The sequence below is a fragment of the Ursus maritimus genome, unplaced genomic scaffold (genome assembly GCF_017311325.1).
Source record: "Ursus maritimus isolate PB19 unplaced genomic scaffold, ASM1731132v1 scaffold_2, whole genome shotgun sequence".
In the NCBI taxonomy this organism is placed as follows: domain Eukaryota; kingdom Metazoa; phylum Chordata; class Mammalia; order Carnivora; family Ursidae; genus Ursus; species Ursus maritimus.
Window position 1 is genome coordinate 40,157,321 of NW_024424452.1, and position 18,453 is coordinate 40,175,773.

The window sequence follows — 18,453 nt, forward strand, 5'->3', positions numbered from 1 at the left end:
TGTGTGTGTGTGTGTGTGTGTGTGTCTCCCGCAGGGATGTGGGGAGCGAACGTTCTCAAGGTAGGGAAAGTGGGGCTCTCGGCAGGGTTCTGGGGTCTCACGTCTGCCACTCCCCAGCTCTGGGACCCGGTGTGCTGCTTTGACCTCTCCCTGCCTCAGTTTCCTCCCACGGGGAGCGGAGATCACAGTGGCCCCCACGCCTCACGGAGCTGGGGTGCAGGTTAAGTAAAACAATACTCGGCTGATGCTACTGCTATCCTATCGTCACACCTCAAAACTTCTACCTGCGATTACCTTTAGGTTTGAAAAATGATTTAAACTCTATTTCTCCAATTATTAAAACTGAATGATAGGGTTTTTAACGTTCTCTTCTACCTAAGATGATGAATTTAGCACAAGAGAAATCTAATCCTTCTTAGACTTCTCTCAATTTTTTAATCTGGAGGTTCGCAACACTCTAATTGTTATGGAATCTTTTATCACACATCTACTCTTTCCAGAACCTACTTTTTGTTTGACGTTAGAATTTGGTTTTGCAGTCATGGTCAAATGTATCTGGATTTCATGTTTCCCTGGCTTCAGTGCTGTCCACCTGTCTTTCTTTCACACCATTGCACTAAGACCTTAATTGTGATTCATTCGCCCAAACGTGCAGCTTGTTTCCCTTCTGAGCCCACAAAACTCCAAGGATGACTTTTGTTCTTGTTTCCCCGACAGGATTGACGCTACTGTCTGCAATTTAGGGTTCCTGAGGAAGGTCTGTTCCATGCTGCCCCTGTGTCCTATGATTGCTTAACCTTTAGAGTCAGTAAATTTTCCAGAAAAACAGTTTATTAGGATATGTCTAGGTATGACTTTGCGTCCCTGTTGTGACTGAGAACAGCTGTTTCCATCTGCCTAATCTTAACCTCCCACCACCCCCAGGCCACCAGTTCTAGAAAAGTTTTCTTGATGTATGTCTTTGATTATGCTGTTATCCAGATTATCCTGGTTTCTTCCTCCAAAATAACTCTAGTTCTCGGGTTCAGCCCTGACTGTAGGGCCTCTGGTTCTGACCTATCGTGCACCTCTCATCTGTGTTCTGTTCCACATTCTGAAAGAACTTTTAAGTGCGTCCTCCACATTCCACATTTTAAAAAATTCAGTGCCTCCGATGTGAATCTTCTTTGTGCTAAGACAGTTTTAGTTTTCTGGAACCCTGTGCTTATGTGAACCAAACACAGTTCCCTTTCATGTCTGCTCCCTCGTCCCTGGCGCAGAAATCACGGCCTCCTAGCGACGCTCTTCCCTCCCCGCCTCTCTCTCTCTCTCTCTCTCTCTCTCTCTCTGAAGCATTCTCCTGCCTCTACAATTACTCTCCTCTTTCTTAATTAGCAAATCCGGTTCCAGGGCCTTGGGGAGGATCCCCCTCCCCCCACACTCTGCCAGGAACTCACTGTGCCCTTAGAGGGATCTGCCCAGACCCCTTGGGCTCCCCACCCGCCCCCAGAGCCACTGACTTCTCCTTCCTTCAGCTAGAGGGCAGGCTTCATTCAATGTGGCGGGTACTTCCCCGTCCTCACTAACGGGTCCTCTGATACCCCAAAGCAGTGGTCTGCAAGCTTTTAAAACAACGCACTCCTATCAGTACAAAGATTCTCAGTGTGTGCCCTCCGCTGCCACATGTATATTTATTCCTAGTTGCACGCATGTATTACTTTCTACGCACTTACTGAATACTTAAAGCTTCAGCTTTGCAGGGGCTCCTGGGGGGGGCTCAGCTGGTTGAGCATCTGACTCCTGATTTCAGCTCAGGTCATGACCTCAGGGCTGTGAGATGGAGCCCCTCCTGGGCCTCCAGACTCAGTGGGGAATCTGCTCGTCTCCCTCTCCCTCTGCCCTACCCCCCCCATGCTCTCTCTCTCTCAAATAAATAAATACATACTTTTTTTTTTTTTTTTGGTTTTAAATCCTAAGTTTTGAAATAACAATCACTATGAATAGAAGCTCTGACCCCCGTGGGGCTCGGTGCCCGTGCTGCACAGTAGCCGCTGTGCCTCCAGCTGAAGGGGCCCTGCTCTCAGCTCTGCCCAGCCCACGAGGCCTTGGCCTGGGGGCTGTGTCAACCCCACACCATGGGTCCCGCTGTAGACCGTGTCCCTACCCATTCTTGGAGCTGAGGTCCCCTGCTAGAGGCGGTAGGACTTCGTGGGAAGGAGATGCAGGGGTGGGGGGCTGTTCTCCCTTCCTGGCTTCTGGGTTGCGCAGACCAGAGCAGGGCAGCTGTCCGAGACACGGGCAACGAGGGTGGGGGAAGGAAGCCTCTGTTTCCTCCTGCGATGGGAAGGGTGGCTCTGAACGAGAGAAAGAAGGGGCCAGTAGCTGTTTTCCTTCAGTTCCAGGGGCAGGGCCTCCAGAATCCAGTTGCTCATGAGAATACGAACATATAGAAACAGATGAAAATTCACGCCATCACCACTGAAGACCTGTTGACAGGCTGGCCGTGTGCAGAGCTTGGAGCCCCAGGAGGGAAAGTCCAAAGGGATTCCGTTAAAGAGTCTGGAGGCGGTTTACAAAACCTGGCTTGGGATCACAAGACAGTCTGCTTTATCTGTGCTCTGCGAGGCCTCTTTGCCACCCGCAGGGAGATAAACATTCGCCCGTGAGCTGGCAGGCCTCTGCTGAGGGCGGGCCAGGAAAGCCCACTTCTCCAGCCTGCAGCCCCAAGACGGGGCTCTCCACCCGCCAGGCTGCGCGCATGTGAGAGTGTTTAATGAGGAGCTTCCCCGGATGGGCTCTGGGAGGCCTGTGGGAGGCGGGCACGCGGCCAGGAGAATCCCAGAGAACGCGGAGGGCCACAACTGTCAGGCCGGCAGCCGCTGATGGAAGGCCGCTCTGGGGTCCAAGGAAAACAAGCCTGTGTTGTCACTGCCCTCCAGGCAACCAGGAGCTGCCCTCCCCAGAGCGGACGGTGCTGCGTGATTGCCAACTCCCTCTCTTCCTCAGAAGGAGGAAACGTGAAAAACCTTTCCTGTCACATAAAAGCCAACCTAAGAGATGAGAAATGTCTTTTCAAATGCGTCTTGCTGAGGAGGGATTTCCATAGCAACTTCAGAAGTGTGTGTATACAACCAGAGATAAGACCAGGCTGATGAAAGGCGCCTGGAATGTGAACAAGGTCCGCCCTGGGCATCAGCAGGCAGGAGTCTTTCTAGAACCTGCCAGGCTGCTATGTGACCTTGGGCAAGTCACGCACCCTCTCTGCTGTCTGAGGTGCCAGCGTCACCCTCCGGTCAGCTGGGCCACAGCACGGCCACCGTGCCCACATCACCCTCCTGCCTGGCCGGCTGCTGCTATCCCCCCAGAGCAGCCCCGCGTCCAGTTTCTGTCTGGTCTGTGTTTGGATGGCTCCTGTGTCAAGAGCTCTGCCCCCTTCTCTAGCACTGGGCGCTGGGAAAGGACAGCGATTGTCTACGCTGGGTTCTGAAAGAAACTGCTTGGTCACTGTAAGACAAGCGCTTCAGCGGAGAAAACATGCTTATTTATATGTGTTTTCACAGTTCCGTAGGCCAGACTCCTGAGAAAGAGTCTCCTGCCGGAGCTTTATTGGGGCTGCTCTCAGCATCAGCCCCTGGGGGCGAGCGGCAGGTAGGGCAGAGGGAAAGATGAAGCCAAGCTGTCAGAGGGGGCCTCGGGCGACCCTTCAGGGGGCCTTGGAGCAGGGAAGGCCCCGCGGGAGCCCGCCTGCAGGAGGTGAGGGGGCTGGGCCTTGACACTCCTACACGGACCAGTCATGGATGCTCCCGGTGCCCTTGACCTGGCAGAGGCTGAGCCCTGCAGCAGCTCAGGGGAGGGGCTTGGCCGCTGACAGCCCCAGGGGCGGGAAGGCCCATGGTCAGGAGCGGGCATGAGGGTGGTGCTCGGCTGCCTGGGAATTTACCAAGTCAGCCCCGAAGACAGTGATAAAGGTCACAAGCACAGACAGCAGGGGCCTGGGATCTAAGCACCAGCCGAGCGGCCTTGAGACTCCCGGGCCGCGGAGTCCCCAGGAAATTCCAGGCCACAGCTCCGAGCCCTGCGACCTCAGGCTGCTGCTCGCTGCCCGTTTCCTCAGCTCTAATGCGGGCACGGTTGCAGCACCTCCATACGGGCCTATGGAAGGCAACAGAGGGGACCCACAGAAGGCATGTCACACAGGACTGGAGGGAGAGCCGGGAACACAGGTGAGACAACGACACCCACCAAAGCTGTGATGTGCCTCGGGTTCCATCTGAGCAGAAGCCATTTGGTCACAGGAGAAGGGGGACCGGCGCGAGGGCTTGGATTGGCTCATTGTTTCTCTGTGCCTTTGCTGGGACTTCGGGCAGAGCCCTGGCAGGCTGCGGGGAGCCAGCGGACCCAGCCTCAGCTCAGAAGCCTTGGCGGGCCCTTCAATGCCAAAGAGAAGGCAACTGAGTACTTTGCAAACTGTACACTTGGAAGCATGCTTATTTTGGGGTAAAAAATAGTCACCGACTTGTGACAGGTTCAATAAACAATGAAACTCACTTGCCTACACTTCGTTCCGCGTTCGGCGCATGTGCTCGTCTGAACAATGGCGTGAGCACACATGCCAAGCGGGGTTGGTGTGAGGACGGGGAAGGTTTCAAACACCGGAAAGGGCTTTGCAAATTCAATTACAGTTGTTGGAAGACTCGGCTCCAACCAATTAGAAAGGAGAACAGGAATGCAGGGGCCTACCTGCGGTAGGAACTGGCTGGTTCCCTTTATATGAAGCAGCCGCGGAATTCCCAAGAGTTACCAGCAGCCGTCCATTAGGACGGTTGATTTCCATGACCACTGTGCTGCAGGGGGCAGGCCCACACACTACCTCGTTTCATTGCAACAACAAACCCTGGAAAGGAGGGATTACGACCCCAGCTTGCAGGTGACAGAACCGATGTCCAGGGAAGTACAGTGGCCAGCACGATGTTGCTCAGCCCGGAATGTGTCGAGGGATGTAGGGCTGGAATCTAAGCACCAGCTTTCCCCGCTGCAGAGAGCGTCTGCTCTCCCGCCCCTGCCCCCCGGAGCAGATGCTGTGTCCCAGCTCACAGGGTGGGGTTCTGAGGGGGTGGGCATCACATGTCCCCGGGGCTTTGCACACAAGAAATGTCTCCCAACCCTGCACAGGCTCACGGGGACTGACCCCGTCATGCTAAGGAGCCCTTGTGGCTGCAGAAGGACACCCTCTCGGTCTGTCTGTGTGTGTGTTGGCCAAATACCTGCAAATAGAACATCTCCAAATAGGTGGGAAATCTGGCTCAACGTACCTACGTGAGATGTTTTTAGCTAACTCTCCTCCACACTTCTGTCTCTTGCTTTGTCTCTGCTGGGACACTGGTGCCTGGAAGATCAGCGATGCAGCTATCGGCAAACTGAGCGGGACTGCCAGATTCGTGTAAACTACCCAGGGTGCTTGCCCGGGCCTCCCCACATGATAAAAATAACTCCTCTCAAGTGAACTTCTCTTTGTTCCTTCTCAAGAGATCCTCATTCTAAAACAAGGACACTGAGGCCCAGAGAGGTGAAGTGACTTGCCCAACGCCTCACAGCCACTTAGGGAGAGAATCCAGGTTTCTAACAGATGTGCTCAGACTCCACATGGGAAATCAGATTAAAATGAATACGCAGGGCTAACTTGAAAGGGACAGGTGTTAGCAAGGCCAGCGTGAGGGTGGCAGTGGAGGGAGGTGGCCTTGTCCAGCCCCTGAGCCTCAAGGACAGCAGTTCCAAGGGGCTGGCACTCTGCGTTACAGGTGGGTCTCTATGAGGTCATCTTGCAGGTGAACTTCTTGCCCAGCAGCAGCTCCTGAAATGGTGTTTCCCAAAGTATGTTCCTCCCGCACCGTGCTTCTCAAAATTTTAGGTGCACGCAAATCACCAGGTGAACTTGTTAACATGCAAATTCTACTTAGTAGCTCTGGGATGACGCCCAAGGTCCCACATTCTAACGAGCTGCTGGTGTGTGGACCACACGGCGGGTAGCGAGGGATCAACAGTGTACAACGGTAAGGGTTTTGGGGTGAATACTTTTGAGAATATCTGGACTAAACAAAATTAAACCAGTTTCCTTCTTGGAGGACTTCCCGAAGCCTTGCATATGCTGGTGAGCGCGCTCCCGTCCGAGAGGAAGCCGTAACACAGAGTCGCAAAGTGTCGGTGAGGAAGGGCATCGAAGGACGCACAGAACGCGCGGCACCGGTTTACAGGGGAGACGGCAGGCGCGGCCCCTGGCGTACCTGCGGCCCGGCCCCTCCCGGCCCCTCCCCCAGGTGCACGGGCACCTGCCGACCTCGGGGCGCACGTGCCCCCGCCCCACCCCCGCCCCGGAGCGCGCGTACCTCTCGCAGACGCGGACGGTCCAGGCGGCGATGATCCACAGCGAGATGCTGAACACCAGCAGCACGGTGCCGGGGCAGATGGTCATGAGCGTCTTCATGACGAAGCGCGTGTTGAAGTTGATCTTGTTGAGCGCGCCGATGCTGCGCGACGACGCGTCGGTGAACAGCTTGCTGTGCAGCAGCATCACGCGCGCGATCAGGTACAGACGCAGGAACATGGGGATGGACAGGATGATGTCCACGTCCGCCTCCGCCCGCGACGGCGTGTACGAGAAGGCCAGGCGCGCCGTCCAGAAGAACTTGTACTCGCCGGGGATGGGGTGGATGGCGCACACCAGCATCTCCAGGCCGATGTGCAGGATCCGCTCGTACGTCATGGCGATCCGCCAGTCGTCCGCGCCGTTGTCGATCACGAAGAGCTGGCGGGAGCAGACAGCCCGTTAGAGCGGCGGGGCTCACCTCGGGGCCGTGTGCTGGGCGCCCTGCTGGCCTCTCCAAACTGCTCCCCGCGCCCCTGCCTGCCTGAGGCGCGCCGAACTAGCTGTTCCAAGAAGAGAGGAAGAACCACTCCTTCTTGTTAAAAGGGCCCTGGAGGGGGTGAGGAGGCGAACCAGTCATGGTTCCTACAGGACGAACCCCCAGGCTCCCCGCATTCCTCTCCCCCTGCAGCAGAGTGTCCGCAGTGGGGATCCTGGAGCCACACTGCCTGGGTCAGAATGCCGACCCCAGAGCCAACTAGCTCTGTGATGGGGGTACCTTAGTGACCCTCTCTGTGCCTCAGGCTACCCCGGCTGGCGGCCGGCCCTGTGATGCTGCTCTGGGTCCACGTGCACGGGGGTCAGAAGCCCGCCTGGCATCCAGGAAGCCCTCACCCTCCTTGCAGCGGAGGCCCCTGCGGCCACACCACTAAGGTGAGCACCTGCTGTGTGGCCAGCCCTGGCCGGGCTGGGGCCCACATATGGGGCAGGCCCAGGCCTCGGCCCCAAGGAGGTCCCTGAGGAGTCGAGGCTCGACAAAACAGCCCTGAGCTGTTCCCCGGGGGGGACCAGCCGGGGCTCAGCGGTTCTCGTGAGGAAGGTGTGACTCCTAGCCAGGAGAGGGTACTCAGCCCAGCAGCCTGCCAGGACCCCCCTCCCGCCTTCCCCAGTGCAGCTGAGCCGGCGGGGGGAGGGGGGCTTCCAGACACAGCTTTCCACCATCTGCAGACACAGAAAGGCCCTAACGGCTGCTCGGTGGGTCCCCTCTGCTCCTAACTGCCACCAACGGGCCAAGCCATGGCAACGTGACTGCTGGCCAGACTCTTCAAATACAAAACGAAAACCATCCACCCTATAATAAAGAATTGCATCGGGTTACCATAGTAACCGGGTTCACTGTGGGCAGGAACCCAAGACGAGTCACAGACCTCTCTGACTCCCCGATGGGGAGGGAGACTGTAGGCCCTCCATGTTACGAGAGGGGGCACATCACGGCTCTGCCCAGATTGACAGGAAGGCGGGCGCTGACACCCCTCTCACGTGCCCCCGCGGGGTTCGGTTTCCTGGTGCGGACAGGGGGGGGCGGGGTGGCAGAGGAGCAGAGGCGGGCGAGCTACCCGGAGTCTCCACATCCAGTTATTAGCTGTGTGACCTTTGGCAGGTCATGCACTTCTCTGAGCCTGTTCCTGCCTCTCTGTCACGGAACTATTCATCACGAGCCTGCCCGTCTCACGGGATTAGCGTTGGGATCCAGTAATACAGATAACACAGGAAATGTGCTTTACCAGCTACTCTAAAAACGGCCTGTGGGCACGCATAAGCAGTGTGTGTCCATGGGGGGCGTGGGTGGGCTGGGGGCTGGATCTGCTCGCTGCCAGGTGGGGCTCCGGGGCAGGGGTCTGTGGGTCTGCAGGGTGGCCGATGTGCCCCAGAGATTCCACGGCTGTGCCGCACGAGGACCCCCTTATGCCCACTGGGCCACAGGGCAGCCCTGCTGCTCTCGCCCTGGGCAGTCCCCACCCCGCCACGTTCTCGCTCAGCGCCCCGCGTGTCCCCTGCGCACTGCAGGTCTCGGTGCACGCCCATCGTGCTTCCTTGCTCCTTGTCTGTCTCTCCCCTGGAACGCTAGACCCACTCGCAGAGTTTGTTGAAAACACCCGTACCTGGGCGCGCCCAGACCAAGCAGATGGGAGCCTCTGAGTGTGAGGCACTGGCATTGGGATGTTTCCTCGAGCTCTCAGCTGACTCTAAAGTGTCTCCCAGACCGGGAGCCACCAACACAGCCGGCCTCTCGAGGGACAGGGGCCGTGCCCTCCTTGTTCCCTGTGGCGCCTCCAGTACCCAGCCCCGTTCTGCACACGGAGCAGGTGTTCAGTGAACGGAAACAGCTGCTTACTGTGGGAGCCGGCACGGCTGAGCGCCCCTCTCTTGGGCTCAGTCTCCTCCTCTGAGGAGTGAGGGGCAGGTCAGATGGTCTCCTCTGAAGACCCTCTGGTTTGGCAGCTCCCACCTCCTGGGTGTTCGTGAGGCTCGTGAGCTCTCCAGCGACAGGACCTACTCCTGGTGCGTCTCCTCTCTCCCCAGCCCCTGGGACGGCAGCTGGCGCACGGTGGGCAGGCACTGGAGCTTTAGCGACTAAAGGGTGTGTAGTTGGATGACTGTGTCAAGTGAAAAAGAGGACAGATGGCCAGTGCCCCTTGTCGACCACCAGGATGGGAATTCCTGTGAAAGACGCATTCCTAAGCCTGTGGCCAGTGAAGTACCTAACAGTCCACCTTACACCACGGGCAGGGCGCCCTCCGTTCCCAGGGGTGGTCCAATCTGGAATAAATAAATAAAGCCTTAGAAAGTTCTGGAGCTTCTCGGGAACCGGGATCTCAAGCAGCACTGGGCCAGAGGGGTGAGGGGAAGGGGAAGCAACTCCAGCAAAGGACTGTCCTCCCCTGCGCTGTGGTCCCAGCCACGCAGCGCCGGCTCTGGGGCAGCCCGTCTGAGGGTGGTGGAAGCACACCGACGTGATGTGGGGGCAGCGGCGCCAGGGAGCCCTCTTGAGCTCAGCTCTGGGCAGTCACGGAGCAGAAGCCTCAGAGGCCCCGGGCTGACCCAGGGGCTTCCTCCTACAGTGGCCCTCAAACGCTGGCTTCCCCACGTGGGGAAGGACTGCCCCATTGTCCCCGTTGCTGGGAGTTTCTGCCTCCTAAGCCTACAAGAGTGACCTCAGTCATTTGGGTCTGGCCAGCCTGAAGGAGCAGGGCCCAGTGCCAGGCCCACGAGCCCGGGCGTCTCCTGCTCGGAGTGCCCGGCACGGAGCTGGCTCCACAGCTGGTCCTTCCTCCACTCAACTAGTGGTTCTGAGAACCTGGAGGAGTTTCAGGTGTGAGGGTCACCTGAGAGCTTCAGGAAGGAGACTTAATGTGACAGCACGACCCCACACGTCCCTTCACGGAGCTTGTAATTAGAGAGAAAGGAGAACCAAGTCAACTCAACTCAACTCCGTTCAGCAGAACCGCTGGTAAGAACCGCCTGCAGATGCTCCTTGACAGACAAAGGGCTCCCGACCCACCAAACATCGCAGCTTAGCCTGGCCGACCCTAACCGAGCCCCGAGCACGGGCGCTAGCCTGCCGTCTGCAGACTCACGGGGGCTGGCCTGCCGTCTGCAGACTCACGGGCGCTGGCCTGCCATCTGCAAACTCACGGGGACTGGCCTGCCGTCTGCAGACTCACGGGCGCTGGCGGCCTCCCGTCGTGTCTCAAGGCCGCACCGGAAGTGGCAAGCAGACGCCTGTGTGCGGGCAGAGGGCCCGTCAGTGTGCCCGCGGCTGACCCCAGGGGCCGCCCCCACGCATCACGAGGGAGGGCCGTCTCATGTGTTCCCAGCCCAGAAAAAGACCCCTGTCCACAGTTCAAGCGCTGCTTTCTACTGAGTGCCCAGCACTTTCACAGCATCGCGAAGTCTGAGACTCGTGAGTCAAACCATCATAAGTCGGGGACCACGCACAGTCCTGGAGATCTGCTGAGGGAGTAGATCTTCCGTGCTCTCTACCGAGAAGGTAACGATGTGGGGGACGATTGTGTTCATGAACTGGCCTGGGGCGGTCATTCCACGATGCAGACTTGGAATGTACACAGTTTAACTTGTCAGTTATTCCTCAATAAAAAGAACCAACCAGGTGGGGACACGGTGGGGACATAAATACACACGTCCAGGGGGAATCAGCTTCTAACCTCCAGTAGCTCTACTGTGAGAGGCAGGCCGAGGGTGCGTCCGGGAAGCTTCTGGGCGAGACAGGGCCTGGAAGGCCTGTCACACACACGTGTGTGGCCACTTATTCAAAGGACCCCCCATCCCCTTGCTCACTTCTTTACACCACGCTTCGCCTCTGCTCCCAGCGCGAGGTGCCGTCCATCTCTCAGCCCCTGGAATCTGAACTCAGCCATGTGCCTTTCTTTGGCCAGTGGGGTGTAGGGGTCGGGAAGGGTCCGTGCAGTGGGGCCTGCTCTGGACACCCGTTTTCCCTGTCACCCCCGCCTGCAGCCAGTACCGGCTGCACGACCCCAGGGGAGACCAGGCCAGATTGCCGACCCACACTCATGAGGGAGGGAGTGTCGCTTCAAGACGTTGATTTGGGGGTGCTTTCTTATGCAACAGAAGTAACACATGGCAAACCCAGCTCACGCACGTACGGAGCACACGTGTTGGAAGAGTCGGCCAGCCTGCCCACAGTGCCCCACATTTCCCTCGAGCGTCCAGAGGCACTGCCACGGCTCCCCCGTCCGGGCGGGTCAGTCTGTCTCAAGTAACCGAGCAACCATCTGGGGAGGGGACCATGACAAGGCACACCAGCTTCCCCCACCCCTACCCCATCCTGGGGATACATCATTTCATAGATCTGAGAATAACTCCATGCCTTGAAAAAGCTGTTTTGCAAGCAGTTTAGTTATTTTGCAGGCTAAGTGCCCCTCACGTGTGAGGAAGTCAGCCAGTAGAACCGAAGAACAAAGGCAAGACAACTGGCGGGTGGGGGGGACCTGCGGGAGCAGCCACTCCTGCCGGCAGAATCGGGGGTAAACTGCTTAGCCCGCAATGAGTGAGGAGGTCAGTGTGAGCGTCCTTTCGTTGAACGGCCAGGTAGAGGTATAAAAAAGCCCCAATTTCCCTTACTTGCGAATTCTCCAGAAACCCTCGCACAGGAGCTGTGGTGCACGGGTCCGTCCACCTGTGGCCCTGCCTGGGTCAGACCAGTCTGCACACCTGCCTCTGAGCTGCTCCCAGAGCGAGTGTGCGGTTCATCGGCTCCCACAGGGCCGCCACCCAAGGCCCATCTGGTCCCTCAGGACAGGGGCCTACGTGGCATCTCGAGCCCACACGGGGCAGCGGGGTCGGGACTGGCGGCCAGGGGCCCATCCTGGAGCCTGCCCAGTGACCCTGGCGGCAGAGCACCTGCCCTCCCCTCGGAGACACACAGGAAACCAGCCTTTTTTTTTTCCTTTTAGGCAAAATAAGTTTGGAGTTGATTCACTGGATTCGCCAGCTTCACTGTTCTATTTTGAAAGCCTGAGGTCTTTCAGGTTCTTTATATAAGGAACATCTTTCATCAAAATGTTCTCAGCTGTTAGGGGAGATCCTGCTTAGACATTTTCTGACTAACCTGAAAAACTTTAATTCTCATGCAACTATGAATTTTTTTAAATTAAAGGAGAGGAAGTGGAAAAGGCCTTTTGTGTTCTCTACTGTTCTCTCTCTGTGGGAGAAAAACTCCAGGGAAGATTTTCATCATTTAAAAAAATATATGCAGAAAAAAAAGCAAAAGAAAAAATAAAAGATTTTCTTAAAATTCAGTAATTTTATATTATACATAAGTATATATTTAATATATATATTATATAAAATATACATCTTTTAAATCCTGGAGCATATATTATGCATGTACACCATTACTATGGGGGTTCCCATGGAAACAAGATCACAAGTCCTGTAATACCGAATTAGGTTTCCCCAAGGACAAGAGCTGATTACCAGGGATGAAATTCATGTCTGGGTTTGCAGTGATGGTTAACAAAATTTCCAGTCTGTGAAGGTGCCATGGAGCCCGCTGAAGAAAGGGAGGAAGGGGGAAAAAGCAAAGGTATACAAAACGTACCTCTGAACGAGGCCGGCGAGAACATGGGCTGCCAGGAACGTATGTGATTCCACCGCCACCAAGACTCTCAGCGGGCAGGGGGTGCGCTAGCCAGCTCCGTGTCCTTCCAAGAAACCCTCCCCGTCGGAAAGTGCTGTGCCCTGTGTTCCACGGGGGCTCTCGGCCCAGCAGAGTCTACCCACGGGCTCCCTTGGTGTGTGCAAGAGCCACGGGACTTCTGAGCCTGAGGTTTGTGTGGGACGGCCAGGGACAAGTGCTGACCATAAATCCTTTCTTGTCCCCAGTTCTTGGAGAATGAAAGCCAGTGATGGAAACTGAGAAAGCAAGTATGTTTCATGCACAAAACAAGAATTCTTTGACCCCTGGCCATGACACCACTGGGATGAGCATTTTGCCACTAACTGTCCACGCGTGGGCAAGTCCCTGTCCCTCTCTGGCCCTCCAATCCCTCATCTGGAACGTGGAAGGATGGGTCCGTTTGTGACTTTCTGTTTTCTCTTAGCTGTGGAGCCATTTCTTCTAATGAGACTTTTCACAGAAGCCCAGTATGGGGAACAGATAAGTGTGAGCTGTTCCAGTCGAAAGGGTAGAGAAAAGCATTGGGAGACCAACTGTTCACCAGCGCCTCCAGCCTAGCCCTCCGTGGCGGCCCCATACACTTCTGACAACCTTTCTGTTGGAAATCCTTTGGCGGGACCAGCTGGCCTCTGGCTGCAATGAAGGGGAAGGCCTGGTGCTGGAAATCAAGGGGCTTTGGGTCTAGGTCAAGAGATGCTGATGCCCAGGCATAAAACTTGACCCAGATCAGTTCGCTCGTTCGTTCATTGATTCATTGATTCATTCATTCATTCAATCGTTCATTCAATGTGGGTTGAGTCCCTATTATGTGACAGCCTCCAAGCTAAGCTCTAGGGATAGACCAGGAACAAGTAGACAAGGCCTCTTTCCTCAGGGAGCTTACATTCAAGTGGAGAAAAAACAGATAATAAACAGGTAAATGGTGAACTTCAGGGTGCCTGCCTGGTCGGAGGGGACTAAGACGCGGCAGAGGTGTTGAGAGAGCAGCCTGGCTGCAGGAGTGCGGTCCCAGGCAGACCGCCCAGGCAGCTCTCTGAGGGGCACACCTGTGAAAGGTGAGCCTGCAAGGACACGCGGCACAGGCAGGGACAGCAGGTGCAAGGGCCCCCAGCACGGTGGGGCTGGGAGCATTTGAGAGAACAAAGAAAGAAGGCCAGCATGGGAAATAAGCCAGGGTGGCAGCAGATGGGGCCCAGAAGCCATGGGGGGGAGCTGCATCCAGGGACGGGGAGACCACCAGCCCACGCCCAGCAGAGCCACAGACACTTGGTCACCACTCCCTGAAGACAGACGGCCCGTGGGTTGAACGTGTGTCTGTGTTAGTCAGCCCGGGCGGCTGTTACGAAGCACCACAGACTGACGGTTAAACAGCTGAGCGGCTGGGTCATCACCCAGCGGCTGGGAGTCCCAGCGCAGAGCAGCCTCGGCCAGGCTCCGGCGAGCGCCCCTCCCCCACACGCAGCAGAGGCCTCGAGGACATTGCTGGTCTTCTAAGTGGTCCTATCGGCTAGGCCGCTCTTGAGCCTTCGTTTAGCCTTAATTACTCCCGAAGACCCCATCTCGGCAGCCAGTTACACTGTGGGTGAGGGCTTTGACACGGGACGTGCGGGGGGCGCGATGCAGCCCACAGTAATGTTCCCGTGTGTTCCCGTGTGCCAGAAGCCCGACTGCGGGCCAACACAGGTGATCCCGCACACGCTGTCTCCGCGAGGAAGCCGTAGTGTTCCCGTAGAACCCATGGAGGCCAAACCAGGCCCCCCAGGCCCTCGCCGTCACCTGCCGACCCACTAGGTTAGGGACCAGCCAGTCTGAGTTCTACTTTGCTCCTCGTAAAGAAGGTTCAAGGCCACTTCTTCGCGAAGAATCTTCACTCACCGCAGAATCAATACACGGCTACCGCGGGCTGGGTCCGCAGCACTCTGGGGGCCCCACGTGCCGGTCAGCCGTCCACACCGCTCTCCCTCTGTGGAGCTAAGACAAGCGCTTTCATTTCCACAAGACATGCTCCTGTCACCTTTCCCGATCGTGCCCAGCCCCTCCGGTGCGTAGATCTGGTGGGGAGCCCCCGGTGGGAAGAGACCCCCCCCCCAGCATGTTTGCTAATGAAGAGGATTCCTTTGGGCACAGCTGGGGTGGTTCAGAGCAGACCTACACCGGCCTTACATGGCCTGCCCCAGAAATGAGCAGGCGAGCTGGAGGCTGGGGGTGGCAGGCTGGGGGGTCAGGAGGAGAGGGTCAGTGGTGGCTGAGGAGCACCTGGCCCAGGTGGGAGGGCAGAGCCCGCTCAGAAGCCGCTGTCACTGCCTGGAGGCAGGAAGAGTCACGAGTTCAAGGCCATGTTGTCGGTCGTGCCACCGGCAATATCACCCCCGGCCCTTGCTCCCGAGCACAGACAAGGCCTCGATCATGGGTCCTGGGGGAAAGGGCCCAGGAGGTGACCGGTGCCCGCAGGGGTCCCCACATGCAGGACGGGGCTGAGAATTCAGTGGGAGTCTGTCACCAGAGGAGCTGCCAAGAGAGACACGGAGTCCCCAAGGGTCCCCAGAGACCTCTGGGGAGACACCAGGTACGGCCTTGTGTGGGGCGGGAGCTTGTGCCCAATTCTACCTGAAGCACGAGCAGGGGGCCCACCCTTGGGTTCCAGTGGCCACAGCCTGGTATCTTCCATCTTCCGTTGCTGCTGGAGCAAGTGATGGAGAACGCAAACCAGACGGAGCCCCTTCCCGGCCACAAGAGGCTTTCGGGGGCTCCCCGGAGCGGTTGGGGCCAATCCAACCTCCCAGCTGTACTTGGAAGGGGGCCCTTCCCCACATGGCCCCATGTGGCCCCCCTGCCACCCTGGCATCTCGTTCCAGCCAACCCGAGTCACTCACGATCCCAGAACTTGTGTCCCTCTGAGTTCTGTACGAGCGGCTCCCTCCTGTCCACGTCCTCCCCAGGGCACTCCTCTCACCGCGGAGGACCCAGATCAAGTCTCTCCTTCTGCAGGCAGAGTCGGGTGCCCTCCCCGGGACTCCCCAGCCCTGTGCCCCATGCCGCCACAGAGCCAATCCTCAAATAGTAGCCAGGAAAGGTCTGCAGTGCTAACCCCAACTTCGGGGGATGTGGGGCAGGAGCAGTGGGGTGCCGGCCATCTCCGTCCTCCATTACACCAGACACCACGTACTGCAGCCTCCCTGTGCTCGGGCATTACCTCATTTAGCCCTGAACAGGGCTCTGGGGTAGGTGTCATCATTCCCATTATACAGATAGGGAAACCGAGGCGCAGAGAGGTTAAGTAACGTGTTCAAGCCACACAGTTAACAAGGAGCAGGTCCAGGCTCCCAAGCCGGGGCCGACAACCCTGAGCATGTGTCCCGTCCAGGCTCCGCGTCCTGGGGTTTGTCCATGCAGGCCAGGTCAGCGGGTGCCTCTGGCGGGTCAGGGGGTGAGAAGATTCCTGAGCACCCGCTGCATCGGGCTGAGAAAGACTGTTTTCTGCACAGGGAGTTTCTGATAGTTTCCATTTGCTTTTGACACGGGAACCCCTCCTGCCGAGCACGTGCGGAACAGCCGTGCCCTCCCGGGGCCTGTTTACTACTGCGCAGGGGGTCCTTCATCCTGGCTCAGGGGGCATGTTTGCTAAAAATAAAGAAGCTTCTGGATTTTTCTGCAATCGGGGGAGTGAGGAACCAGGTCAGGACCAGGTGCTCGTGGTGGGGGGCAGTGTTTGTTCCCCAAATGACTGACATGCCGTCAGCTGGGGGACCGCCGAGCCCCCCGCTCAGCGGAGCTGTCCTGCTCGGTGGAGGGGGGTGCTTGGCTTGACCCAGGTCCGTCTTAGTCCTCACAGCGGCCCCCCGTTTACAGGGCTGACGTCCCCAAGACTGCACAGCGAGTGAGCGGTGGAAACAGGATTTGAATCTGGAGTCCACACTCTCATCTAGTAAGACATTGGCCCCGACCCGAGCCGCGGGACCAGAGGTTTGCAGCTGCTTGTCACTGAGCCTGCCCCCCCCAACTCCCACCCCCGCTCCCACGGGGCTCCTGGAGGACAGATGGCCTCTGGGCAGGACACGCACAGGCCACCCCTCACAGGCTCAGCAAACGCGGGCTGCCCCAGTGAATGTGCAGATGGTGGCAGATTCTCTGAAAAGGGGACAGTTAAGGTCTGAGGACGATGTCATTGTGACTCTAAAGGAAAACATTTTAATTGTTCACCATTTCTGTAACTGTCCCGAGGCAAAATCGTCTTTTGCAACATATGTGCAAGATAAAGAAACCAGAGTATTTAAAGAGAATTGCTAATAACAACTGCTAATAATTAAAAAGAAGAAGAAAAAAGAAAGAAGAAAGCCAGCGAGGACACGACCTGAACTCGCATCCGAGGAACAGCCGTGTAGGTCACGGTGCTCACACTGCGGCGCGCCGGCAGCTGGTTTTAAAAACTAAGGGGTCGGGGCGCCTGGGTGGCACAGCGGTTAAGCGTCTGCCTTCGGCTCAGGGCGTGATCCTGGCGTTGTGGGATCGAGCCCCACATCAGGCTCCTCCGCTGGGAGCCTGCTTCTTCCTCTCCCACTCCCCCTGCTTGTGTTCCCTCTCTCGCTGGCTGTCTCTCTGTCAAATAAATAAATGAAATCTTTAAAAATAAATAAATAAAAACGAAGGGGACTGATGGGTATTGACTTCGGAAATATTCGTGCTACAGTATTACGTAAAAAGTGAAAATCGCAGTGTAGTGGGTACTGTGTGAGTCCTTTTTTTTTAAAAAAAGAGCAAACAGCAGCACGTAGAAGCCAAACCTCCGGGTGCCCGTCTGCGCACGTGGACGGGGCGAGCCCTTGGGCGTCTGGTCCCCGCCGTGAGTGCCGGCGCCCCGAGGACAAGGATGCGGGCTAAGAACCAGGGAAGCTACTGGCTCTTTCCCTGTAACAGCGAGAACACATTTGGGTGAAAACAAGCTCATATTGCTCTTATAATCCTGAAAACCCAAGAAAGCATTTCTTGCGAAGAACTGCCCCGGGGAACCTACCAGCTGAGCCCAGTGGGGATGCTTCATGGTCGTTCTCGGAGGGACATCAGTCTCCTGAGCCCTTCCCTCCCTGTCGTCCTCCACAGAGAGCTTTGAGGCCCAGGAACAAAGCCCGGCTGGGCTCCCCTCGAAAGGCCATCCCCCGGGCCAGCGTCATCACCGCCCCACAGCCCGTCTGGCCAAGCCACCCCGTGGAAAGGAATTCCGCAAGAACTCCTTCGAGGCTCGGCGCCTGGGCCCACTCAGGCTGCAGGCAGGGAAGGCCACCGTGCCCACCCGCCCACGCGGCCAGAGGCCTGGGCTCCGGGAGGAGGTGGTCTTCCTCCCAACTGCAGACATAAAACTCGCTCCAGCGTTCCCCCTGTTCAGGAGGGAGGGGCAGGGACAAGCACAGGGGCCACAGTCACCACGTGGCTACTGGTGGTGAAGCCTCATGGGGGACTTGGCCACCATGTGCCAGGCCCCACGGGGCACGGTGGAGACGAGGATGTACGTTCTTGCCCAGCTGGGGGCTTGGAAATTAGCGGGCACAAGCAAAGACGAGGTTGTGGAGGCGACCAGCTGGGCGTCAAGGGGCGGAAGAAGGGCGGGCACTATTTGCTCCGCATCCACTCCTGGCACCGCCCTGGACGTAGACCCCTGGGGCTCCTGCTCCAGGTCCCCTACACAGAGGGCCATGCTCCATGCCTCCTCCGGTCTACAGAGCCGTGTCCTCCCCACCTTGCCAGCCACCTTCGGATATCCAGGACCCCGAATTCCCCGTCTGAGCCTGCCTCCACGGCCTGCATGCCCCTTCCCCAGCTGTCCTCTGGTAGGCAGACCACAGGGACCTGTATGCGGCTCTAAGCCTGAGAGGTGGCCAAGGGGCGGGGGGGGGGGGGG

General features: G+C 57.5%; 1 protein-coding gene across 2 annotated transcripts in view; it reads right to left on the minus strand.

The window, feature by feature from the left end:
• Positions 1-18,453, minus strand: part of KCNN3 (potassium calcium-activated channel subfamily N member 3) — a 132,353-nt gene that overhangs the window by 45,598 nt on the left and 68,302 nt on the right. For both annotated transcript variants that reach the window (XM_040635725.1, XM_040635726.1), the window contains exon 3: positions 6,363-6,781. In XM_040635725.1, the coding sequence (XP_040491659.1) occupies positions 6,363-6,781 (419 nt within the window). The remainder of the gene's footprint in view (positions 1-6,362; positions 6,782-18,453) is intronic.